The sequence below is a fragment of the Panicum virgatum genome, chromosome 9N (genome assembly GCF_016808335.1).
Source record: "Panicum virgatum strain AP13 chromosome 9N, P.virgatum_v5, whole genome shotgun sequence".
Classification (NCBI taxonomy): Eukaryota; Viridiplantae; Streptophyta; class Magnoliopsida; order Poales; family Poaceae; genus Panicum; species Panicum virgatum.
The window spans coordinates 30,009,284-30,020,303 of record NC_053153.1 but is presented as its reverse complement, the minus strand read 5'-3'; the positions used below and the strand labels follow the sequence as shown (position 1 = coordinate 30,020,303).

General features: G+C 47.9%; 2 protein-coding genes across 3 annotated transcripts; both read right to left on the bottom strand.

Moving 5' to 3' along the window:
* Nucleotides 1-1,565: 1,565 nt before the first annotated feature.
* LOC120688959 lies at nucleotides 1,566-4,755 on the bottom strand. The gene is made up of 5 exons (XM_039971298.1): nucleotides 4,236-4,755; nucleotides 3,992-4,099; nucleotides 3,846-3,900; nucleotides 2,537-2,588; nucleotides 1,566-1,878 (listed from the first exon to the last, which is right to left on the bottom strand). The coding sequence occupies exons 1-5, from the start codon at nucleotides 4,753-4,755 to the stop codon at nucleotides 1,861-1,863; spliced, it is 753 nt and encodes a 250-aa protein (XP_039827232.1). The 3' UTR covers nucleotides 1,566-1,860.
* Nucleotides 4,756-5,829: 1,074 nt separating this feature from the next.
* On the bottom strand, nucleotides 5,830-9,545 carry LOC120689559. Of its 2 annotated transcripts, none has more exons than XM_039971859.1 (3): nucleotides 9,326-9,545; nucleotides 7,254-8,110; nucleotides 5,830-6,272 (listed from the first exon to the last, which is right to left on the bottom strand). In XM_039971859.1, exon 2 carries the CDS (start codon nucleotides 8,094-8,096, stop codon nucleotides 7,287-7,289), a length of 810 nt encoding a protein of 269 aa, XP_039827793.1. In that variant the 5' UTR covers nucleotides 8,097-8,110; nucleotides 9,326-9,545; the 3' UTR covers nucleotides 5,830-6,272; nucleotides 7,254-7,286. The 2 variants fall into 2 exon arrangements, with proteins under 2 accessions (XP_039827793.1, XP_039827792.1); XM_039971858.1 differs by having other exon boundaries at nucleotides 9,321-9,504.
* Nucleotides 9,546-11,020: the final 1,475 nt, after the last annotated feature.

The following is an 11,020-nucleotide window of genomic DNA, read 5'->3' as shown; positions in this document are numbered from 1 at the left end:
AGGGCGGCGGCGGGGGATGCTAGGGTTAGGGTTAGCAAAGGGGACAGAGGAGGCCGGAGAGGGTGCGACGCTAGTTGAGAGGGGGTGCGTGGTGGGGAATGGGGTTGTTGGGAGGATGGTTCGGGGGGTAGTTTGCAAAAAATATGGATGGCGGGTTCGAATAAAAAATTTTGAAGGGTCTGTTTGCGAAAAAATTAAGGAACGGTGTGGATCGATCTACTGCGACGGATCGGACGGTCAACGTTGTGCTACTTTTTTTCAGGGACACGTGTCGCGTAGGGGGAAGCCGGGTGCTCCCATGCCTCCATCTCCATGGTGTATAGTATATACTAGATGGACTGCGCGCTACGCCGCGCCGGCCAAGATTGAGGACGAAGAGCTCCGCCCCGCGAGACCGAGGAGAGCAGGGGCGCCTCCACCCCGCAGGCCTGCCCCGCGTCCGCCGCGCCTTCACCCCGCGTCCGCTGCGCCTCCACCCCGCCGGCCCGCCGCGCGTTCCCCGCGACCAGCTCCGCACGCCTGTCTCCACCCCGCCGCGCGGCCCTGGCAGGAGGTGGCGGTCGTGGGCGGAGGAGCCGTGAGGAGGACGGAAGAGGGAGGAGGGAGGTAGGGGAAGCTCGCCATCACTATCGAGCCGCCGCGGAGCTAGAGCTCCCGATCCACCGCCGGAGAGGGATAGCCTGCGCGAACGTCGAGGGAAGGGAGAGGGCAGCCGCGCCGCCGCCGCGGTGCTCGCAGCCATGCGCTGTGCCGCCGCGGTGCTCGCAGAGCTAGCGGCCGTGCGCCGCGCCGCCGCGTGCTCGGCCGCCACCATGGCCGCCTCCCCGCTGGAGAGAGGAGGGGCTCGCGCCGGGGTCCTCCGTCGTGCCATGGCCGCCTACCAGCCGGAGAAGCCAAGGTCGAGCTCGCCGGAGTGGAGGAGGAGGAGGGAGGCGGGGGCGCCGCGCGGGGGCTGCTCCGCCGCGCCAGATCCGGCCGGTGGGGCAGACCATCCGGCGGCAGCCCCGCCACGCGCGGATCTCGCATCGGCCGCCGCAACGCACAGGGATAGCCCCCACCGGCGCCCCCCCCCGGCTGGCCGCCACGCCGCCTGCCGCCGTGCACGCGACGGTTGAAGACTCCTGCACCGGCCCTCTCCTGCGGCGGCGGCGAGATCCCGTCGCCCCCAAACCCTAGGCCGCCGCAAAGAGGAAAAGGAAAGCGCAAAAGGGGGAGAGTGGGAAGGGAGACAGAGGCAGCGCACGCGAGTCGGATGCGGCGTGGCACCAAGCAGGCCCACACGCAGATCGATGACCCACGGCAGTGGAGGCGGTGCGGCAGAAGAGTCCGCGCGGCAGCAAGACCGAACGATGATTCCACGGCCCGCGTCGCGCGGCCTCTCCCAGGCACGTGTCGCACAGGGAATAGACGACCGCTCTGGTCGCCCCCCCCCCCCCCTCCACGGTGCATAGTAATAAGAGTACTCGGACGATCAACGCGCTTCGCCGCGCCCGTCGAGATGATGCTAAATGCTCCGCTGTGCAAACAAATGATTGGTAGTATGCTGATTAATTTGGGCGAGCGAATCAGTGTATCATCGTCATATCAATTAACTGTAAGGAAACATGATTTCCATATCTACATTTTGGCATTAAGATCATGGATTCTTGTACACAGATCATGAATATCCTATGAGGAATGCCAACCAAAATAATTGAAGGAAAAAAATAAACATAAGCAGGAACGGCACTATAGGCATGAAGTAAAAGTACATCTACACTGGAGGTTCACTTAAGCAAAAATGATGCCAGCTGCGATGATATATTATTGTCTCCTCTTTATACTGATCATCTCAAAGTCCATTAGTACAAAGTTGCGTGCTTACTTCCCTAGCTGAAGCTGTCAATGAACAAAGGATATTAGTATGTGCCTAATCAGACAATCTGTGATTGGCAATGCACATTAGAAACAACATAACTGTAAGTAAGCAGGAATCGATTCAAAATCCAATGGAACAAATAATCCGCTATTGGCAGGGGAAGAAAATGCTGCAAAAAAAAGAGGAAATAAAAATAGACCAAACTTATTATGGCTTAAAATGAGAGATCTATTATGCTTAGGCTGAAGTGACTTCACCTTCATATCTTCTAAAATTCTACTATTGTACTAAAATAAGTCGTATTAATCTCCTCGCAAAAAAAAAAGTCGTATTAATCTGAGACACGACACATATTGGAACCCATATATCTGAATGTGCACAGCAGCACAGGTTTGAGATGTATGCAAATCAATATTGGATAGGATCTCCATCTCAAGTATATCAAGAGAAGATGTAGAACATAACTATTAACTTGTGATAGAAACCCATATTGGAGCTCTACAGTTTTGTAGTTCAAATTATGGAGTCCCTAAAGGTGTAGTGACCAATTGACATCCCATCTTGACCCAGGTGATCAGGTTTGAGTAAAATGAGAGAAGTATTGAGAAATAAGTTTTTTTTTTTTTTTTGAGCATAAGAAATAAGTTATTGACAAAGCAAGTACATAATTTCTACTACCTGATCTGTCATGAAAGCTACAATTTCCAAAAATAGTTCCAACTGATGCTCCCTTCAACATGTAAAAGAAATGAAAGAAGGATAATATCTTGACATATTATGATATAATGAGTTAGCAATAATCACCCAGTAGTTTTGCTGCTAATTTTGTTTTTTGAGTGCATATGTAGACATGCTTGCAAGCATTGCTGAATCATGATTATTTCCTGCTGAAAATTCTTTTGTTCTTGTCTCTGTTTTTTTTCTAAGTGCATCGACAATACATTTTTGACTCAGTTGTACATCAGTGAGTAATATTGGAAGTATATGCACATGAGTGTTCTTTTGGACGAAAATAGAGAGAAGGGAAAAAGAGAAAATGGAAGGCTCCACGTTGGTTTGAAAGGGGTATCCTATACAACAATTCAGTATACTGTACAACACTATAAGATGATCATAGTAGAACTATCCAGACCAACAGCTACATATTTATATGATGTATTAACTATTGTTTTATACGTTCACGAACGTAGAGGCCGGATTTGTAATCCTTTTTCTAAAAAAACTATTGTTTTGTAACACACTTTTGAAATAAAGTGGTATTTAACACAAGCAAGGTCCCTGCAAGCGAATTGTTCATTCCATGGCATGTGGTCAGCATGTCTAGTAGCAACTAAATTGAATGTCATTCTTATTCCTATCCTGGCAAACCTAGAACACCATGTATCAGAGGGCAGCAAGATATATCCAAGCATACTTTGCAATATTTTCTTGTAGTAAAGAAAAGAGTAAGTGGATTTTCTCATAAAGCTTAAGCTACAGATATAATTGCAACTTTGTCCTATGTATATGTTGCTTGTCCCAGGTCCATCTGCCAGATACCTTAATATTTATTCAAGCATGATACTTCTCAACTCATTTCAGAACTGCTATATTCTCAATTGATTTGAAAACTGCTGTAAAAAGGGAAACTGATTTTAGAATCTTAAGGATCATTGGATCAACATACACCGTGGAGAGGGAGAGCCCATGCTTCTACACAAACATATCAACATTTTGCGCTTGGTAAACCCGCAAAATGTGATGATTCTAAGTCGTTGAAGCTCTTCTCAGCACAGCCCATGCTTCTACACAAAAAAGCAGGAAGCCTAGTGCAGCAAAGATTTACAATCTACATACCCTGAAACTAAACAATAGCCAGAGCAGGTGGAAGCACAGACAACATTGCAATGACAGATGCAGTGCACATATGCACATAAGAGCAAATTCTAAAGAACCAAGGATCTATAAGCTGCACACACCCAAATTAAACAACGCGTAGAGCAGTCACCTGACAAGCAGCAGTAGGAGTTCACCGCTGACAATGCGCCCCACAACAAGAGCACCTGGAGATAGCAGACACACCATCAGTAACAAACAGTAAATGAACAGAAAATAAGAAACGCAGAACAGAGTAGTCAAAGCAACAGGACCAACCCAATCCAGACAGCACAAGCAGGCGGGGAACGGCGACCAAAGTGGTGGAAGCAGCAGCACGAACTCGTTTGGGAGACCCAGGGAAGAAGCTAACAACGGAGGAAACAGCGGCGGCGTGGAGACCACGGGAAGGCAACGGCCGCCGGCGAGCAGAGGAAGGCGCATAGGGAGGACACGAAACAGGAGGAAAAGCATCATCAGGAACTGGGAGGGAGCCGGACAATCGAGTGGATCTGGAACTCACCAATGGCCTGAAGACAAAGGCAATGCAGGAGAAGAGCTGCGGGCTGGCGGAACTGCACCGGGAGCACGGCGGCGTCGGCCGGCCCCGGCGCGCCGACGCACAACGGCCAGACTCCTCCGCCGCTGCCCTCCTCGCACGGCGCCAAGACTCCGCCCTCCCCCAAACCTTCCCCAAACCCTACGCCGCCTCCACGAGAGGAAAACGAAAACGAGAAGGAGACGCAGTGGGAACGGGCGCTGTCCCGCGGAGGCAGGGAAAAGAGAGCCCGGCGAGGCCCGCACACAGTGGGAGGCGGTGCGGCAGCAGGCAGGCTCGCACGCAGAGGGCGAGGCGAGCTGGGGGGCCGACGCGCAGGAGAGGCGCGGCAGCAGCAGCGAGGCCCACACGCAGTCGAACGCCGAATCGATGAGCCGTGTTGGGCATGAGCAGCGAGGCCCACACGCAGAAGGCACCGTGCGGCTTCCGCGAAACGGGCGAACGAGGAATCGAGGAGCCGCGTCGGGCGTCCTCTCCCCGACATCGCTCAGGAGCGCCCGATTGCCTCCGTGGCTCTCCCTCGAGGGCGCATAGTAATAAGAGTATAAGTATATATATATTAATTATAATGAGAGGGTATAGTGAGAGAGTGGAGGGTGATCGAGGAGGTTCCATTTCAGTGACTTGGAGCGTGGAAAATGGAAGGCCGTCCACAGCGGCTGCGACAGCTATGGCTACAGTTCTAGGAGCCTGTGGGAAGCTCGCTGAAGGTAGAGAAAGGGAAGGGCATGACGGGTAGAGAAGGGTACGGAGGTGCTCACCGTCGACCTAATCAAGCTGTGGTGGCCGGACGCCGGAGAACGACAGGGCGGGTTTCCTTTGTACAGGAACAGACGTGATTGAGGTGGGAATGCGTGGCGGGGCAATGGCGGAACCAGGGGGTGTCAGTGTCAGCAGGGGTCTTGGCCCCCTAACTCCAGTAATTTTTTTTAGAGCCTGGTGCGGTAACAATACAATTTCATGATGCTTATGTGCAGTTCAAGGTGCAAAAAACTCAAGAGAGAGAAAGACAGCTAGCTGTCCTAGTAGATCCCAGAGCTTTTAGATCACTAATTAATTTTATCAATGTGCATGAGATTGTGAAGGAGCAATTAATTACACCGGAAAGACAAGAAGATCGATTTGTATTGAGGAATTGAGTGTTACTAAATGCCTATAATTTATCTATATGTGGCATCCATTGCTTGTATTATGCCTACACTTGAACAACCAACCCTGTGGTGCAAGTACAGTAGCACAGCTATCAATTGATTATTCTATTTTTGTGAAATTTTCGTCTCTATAGATTTTACTCCCATTATAATATTTTTATTATCTATCTATAGTAAAGGGCAAAACGAGGGTTTTCTCCAAAATCGATTCACCAGTGAAAACCAAATTATTTGGCTTCAGTTCACCTCTAGCTCGTATTCCTCTCGATTTGTAAAACAATTTTTCACTCTACAGTGCTCGATTTGCTTAAAAGATATGAAGGCACAGACAATACCTCCCAAACGGATTCTAAATATGTAACAATTTTTTTTAGCTTGCATACAAAACGAATCAGGGCAGCTCACGATTGATGTCGCACAGAAACTTTTAAGGAATCGAGGTACATAATACAGCATACTGATTCATACATAACTTCGATGCCAACACTGCATCATAACCCCAGGAGTTCGAGCCATCTAGCAGCCAAAAACATGTAACCCAAAGTCTAAATGCCAATTCGAGCATAAAAGAATCTCATGAACCATTTGTGAGCAAGAGATTCTTCAGTCTCACTGACTCGCTGCTACGCTTTTATTACACAAGTCAGCTGTCAACAACAAACATCCTAAATCGGCATGGAAAAGGTGGCAGTCTAGCAAAAATTTCATAAATACACCATTCCAGTAGCATTGCATCAAAAGAAATGGCAAAAGGGTTTATGACTAGATCACCGAATTCGACAATTGTAGCTCGTGCAAAGATACAGTTTGTGCAAGCTGTTCTTCTAAATTAGGCTGAATATTCATTCACCTACAAAGTTAAGTGGGAAAAAAATAGAACGGAGTTAGACACGAGGAGAACCACATAGTGAGAATGTTAGTGCAAAATGCAAAAGAAATGAATTACAAGGGATTGGACTGCTATTTAATAGTGACAAAAGATGCAAACTAAACAAGACCATTTACACTTTACAAAGTTGAGGATAGCAGGTTTGAAGGCAGTGATGTGGACATGTAAGTGCAGGAGATTTAATGAAGGCAAGGTAGAGTTACTGAGTTAGAAAAGAAACACAGTTTTCCTTATTACCAAGTGTGTGTCAGATATCTTGTTCAAACTTACTAGCTCAGATCTTTTTTAAAAAACAACAACATTATAAGTGAGTCAAACTTCCGTAGCTCTTGCCTCACGGGTAATACGAGTACCAACTCATACACTTATTCACAAACAAACTAGCCAAAACTGTCGGTCTATATTCTGAATTTCTGATACTACTACAGAGTATAGTGCATTCCCCTTATTGAAGTATATCTATATGCACTTGGCTACTAATATATGGAACTCAATTTAATTACGCAAATAAAACATCATACTTGATTTATCTTCAATTCTATAGCACATCACTAGCAGTAAGCACTGGGAGTCAAAATTTGGATACAAATCACAAAATATATTCTATTCCTTAAAATGCAAAGTAATCAACAGCAAGTATGACTGACGGGGGAACTGGAAAGACTGGACAAGGCACTTTCCAGCTTATCACCGCTGAGGATCACAAGGAGGCAGAAAAATTTTCTTCTCTTAACACAACAAATCAGTTGATTTGAAGATGCTCCTAATAACACAAACAGGTTCAGAAACACATCCTGAACACCAAGCATTTGAAACAGAAAATGTGACAATTTATCACGAAAATTTGATTGTCACGGGATCCTTTCTTTCTATGAATGAAAACAACATTTAAACCAGATGCAGAAGAAATCAATGAAGAAGAAATGCCTAAATTCTCCTCACCTTATGTCGAAACAGTTTCCTTCCTAGAATTTCTCAGCGAAGTTTCTCCTTCACAGAGTGCTTCTTAGCAGCATCCCGCACCTTTTCAATATACCCTTCAATTGGTGGTGTGAGTGTCGCCATGTACCGGTTTGCAGGGAAAGGTGTCATGTCAGGTACCATAGCAGCAGCTCGCAGCTTCTCAGGGAGCGCCGCAATGGCCTCCTTTTTGAGTGTCAGAAGCGTTGACTCTGCTGTTTGCCTTGCACGGTGTCGCCGCATTAGCACACGACTGTATTCTTTGGCAAGTCGCCGACCATCCTCGACTGTGAGCTCATACTTGGGGATTGCATCCTCATCAACCAGCCCAAGACTGATATAGTCAAGGCCTGGTGGACCCATGAGCACACGGTCCCCATCATCTGCACCAGTACCTTTGGATTTGGCTTTAGCTTTGGCCTTGGCTATATCAAGCTCGCGTTGCCTCTCCTTGGAGACAAGTCCAAGCTCCTCACGTTTGGCCTCACGAAGACGCTCCTTGGGAGGCAAGTGCCGCAGGGGAGTAGACGCATTGAGACAAGACTCTGAAATCTGGGTAATGCGCTCCATGGCCTCGCGACGTCCACGGCCACCTCCACCCCCACCCCCACCCCCACCAGTGGAAGGTGTCCCTTTCTTTGCTCCAATGGTGGAACGCTTCAAAGGCTGGCCAGCTTTGAGCTTAGCCTTTCCTTTAGCTGTGCCACTCACTGGTGCACGCTGCTGAAGCTGGTAATGCTGACTGGTCACACCAGATGCCAGCGCAGGGCTTATAGTTAATGTCTTGAGACGTCGAAACATGATATTTCGTGCACTTGAAGCCATTGAAACAATCTTGCCTGCATAAACAGGGAAACATGATCATTTGGCCTTTTCTTTTCTCTTTGCTGAACATGCATAGAAATTTCATGCTGGCAATTAATGAAACAGAGCAGGGATAGGGTCCACTTAAAGTATGTTACATATATACGGATACACATATATATTGAGGCCGATACGGATATGTGGATACGGCATTTGCTAAAAATAAACTCCAATACATGGATACGTTTCAGAAATTTTTACATGAGTGCAAAAAAATAGAAAGGCATAACAGAGTTCACAACAATAAGAAGTAGAAGTTCAACATAGGCAAATAGCAGTCAGCCCATAACAAACATGAGCCCACATTGGAGCCTTGACAGTGGCAGAGACAACGGGGGACAGCAGGGGCCATGTCCCCTCCCAAGGCTAGTGACAGTTTTTTTGTTTGTGCTGATGTATACTTTCCATGGTTGAGTTGATTGCTTTCCGTGGTTGGATGCATGGGTCATAAATCTTGTTTGCAATGCTAGCAATGTGTATTGAGTTAATTGCTTTACATGGTTGGATGTATGGGTCACAAAGATTGTTTGCAATGTGCTACTCTAGAGCTTAAGTGGGTAAAAGACAAAAATAAACTATGAAGCTACAACTGAACCTTGGAGCCACCAAGTATAAACTATGTCTCCTGATTTCTAATCCCTAAAACTGATCGGCCGATTGCCCCTGTTTGCCGCATCAGCAGGCACCTATGTATATTCATCCTTGAATATGCGATCATGTATGGCTGCCACAAATAACATCACCGTATTTTGAATTGACCCCAACACAATTTTCTTTATATCAACAAACCCATTGACATGATCCATTAGTGATCACAACTAATAGTATCACAGGTAGACCCATTTGTGGATTATCTTTTTTATCCGTACTACATTGAGTTATATATACTCTATTGCTTGCATTTTTTTTCTTACAAGTTTATTTTCGACTCAGCCTCTTGCCCCCCCCCCCCCCCCCCCCAAATGATAAAATGCTGGTTCCGCCTCTGAGCCTTGATGTCAATCGAGGCTGTAGATCCTACGCCACCAGCACACTGCTCGATGCTTCCATCCACTCGAGAATTGAAGAACTAGCCACTAGGTCAGAAACGGGGATTAGGGAGGAGGAAATCAAAGAGGAAGAGAAACGGAAAGAAGAAATCATCAACCCGGAGTAACGCTAGATCAGTGAGACGAGAACGGGGACCTCACAGGAGACTTCCTTAGGCGCTCCTCCTTGCCAGCGGTTCCTCGCCGGCGAGCGGCGGCGCTCGTGCGGACGGGCGCCTGGTGCGGCGGCGGCTGCGTCCTGCGACGGCGTGAGGGGGCGGCGGCGGCGCTACGCGAGGTCGGGTGTGTGTGTGTGGCGGGCTGCTATCTGTCTAACGGAAGAAGCCCAACAACAGGCCACCAGCTGCCGTAAGAGGCCCACGCCAGCCAGGAAGCAAGCAATCCAGTTCGCAGGTTTTTTTTCTTTGAAAAAAAGGGGAAGACGCGGACAAGCACATGTCACATATGCATCATATTTTAGCTGTTTCTTTCATAATCATTGTAGTTAATGCATTGATTAATTGTTTGGATTCAACAGTTAAAAATATTGGTTCAACAATAATTCAGACCTATTTCAACATTTTAGTATAAGGCTTTCAACATTTTATAGAAATAGTTGACAAATTAACCTATGTACTTAACAAATTAAAATACTGATTCAATAATATGTGAAATCTAGTTCTTCAATCCATGAAAACTAATTTAACATTTCAAAAACCAGTTCTACATCTGATACTTCAATTAAGCGATTATTTAGAAATATTGATGTATTTTATTGAATTTGTTGATCACATTTGTTGATATTTTAAATAAAAATAAAAATATATCCATATTGGTTCTTGATTTGTTTCATTAATTATAAACAATAATATTCTTCAAATGATTCGAAAATCAGTTAATTGTTTAAGAGAAAATTAATCTTGAAATTTGTGACTCAAGTTAGATTCCCACCCGCCTCTCCCTCTTAGGTGCTGACACGTATTCTCTGCTAGCAGCTGCCGAGCACGTCACCGGCTCCCCTTAGGCTGTCTGCACTCGTCGTACTCTAAATCCATCATCTAAAAGACATATTCCGTCTTTATCATCAATATTTTCTATTCTACATTCAGTTTCTCCGCAGTCGTTCGTACTCTATATCTCTACTCTATCCCAGCTACCTCATATTTTATTCAATCAACCAACTACCGTATTATTTTTTTTTCTCTTTTCTTTTTTCTCTCTCTTTCCTTCCCACTCCTCTTCTTCGACCTCCCGTGTGTCTCTGGCTCTCTGCCCCTCCCCCTGCGCTCTCTCTCTCCGGCCTCCCTGTCCGGCGAAGCGGTGCGACGGCCAGTGGCCAGAGGGCGGCGGCAGGAGTGCGCGCGCACGGCCGGGGCGCAGCGGCGGGCGGTGAGCGCCCTCCTCCCTCCCCCTCCCTGCCCGCGCTGGTCCATGGCGGTGGGCGGCCATGGCTGCCGCGGCGCTGCTGCTCGAGCTCGCCGCGGCGGCGTCGCCACTGCTCCGGCTCGAGCTGGCCTCGCCGCAGCTGCTCGACCTCGCCGTGGCGGTGCAGGTCACGGGCGCCCTCATCACCTCCATCACTGGCCAGCGGGCGGTGGGGCGGAGGGGTCGAAGCGGCACGGCGGAGCTCCCCACGGCAGTTGGTGCGCGGCGCGGGCGGAGGCAAGGTGGGCCCGGGCGCAGGCGCAGCGGACATCCGCTAGCGCGCTAGATTTGGAGGAAGCGCGACCGTAGCAGACGATGATGGCGTACCCGGTGCAGCAAAACTAATCCTAAAAGGATCCTGAAAGATAGTGTAGCGGACCGTTTAAAGGTCTCAGTGCCGACAGCCTTAGTCCTGGCAGCCAGTTTTCTTTT

What these genes read in the sequence shown, in the direction of transcription:
- LOC120688959 (XM_039971298.1), bottom strand. Translation starts at nt 4,755, where the DNA reads ATGTCGGGGAGAGGACGCCCGACGCGGCTCCTCGATTCCTCGTTCGCC. An exon ending in CCTTTGTCTTCAGGCCATTG is followed by an intron (nt 4,100 to 4,235) that starts GTGAGTTCCAGA and finishes TCCACGCCGCCG; the next exon opens with CTGTTTCCTCCGTTGTTAGC. An exon ending in CTCCTACTGCTGCTTGTCAG is followed by an intron (nt 2,589 to 3,845) that starts GTGACTGCTCTA and finishes TACATGTTGAAG; the next exon opens with GGAGCATCAGTTGGAACTAT.
- LOC120689559 (XM_039971859.1), bottom strand. Translation starts at nt 8,096, where the DNA reads ATGGCTTCAAGTGCACGAAATATCATGTTTCGACGTCTCAAGACATTA.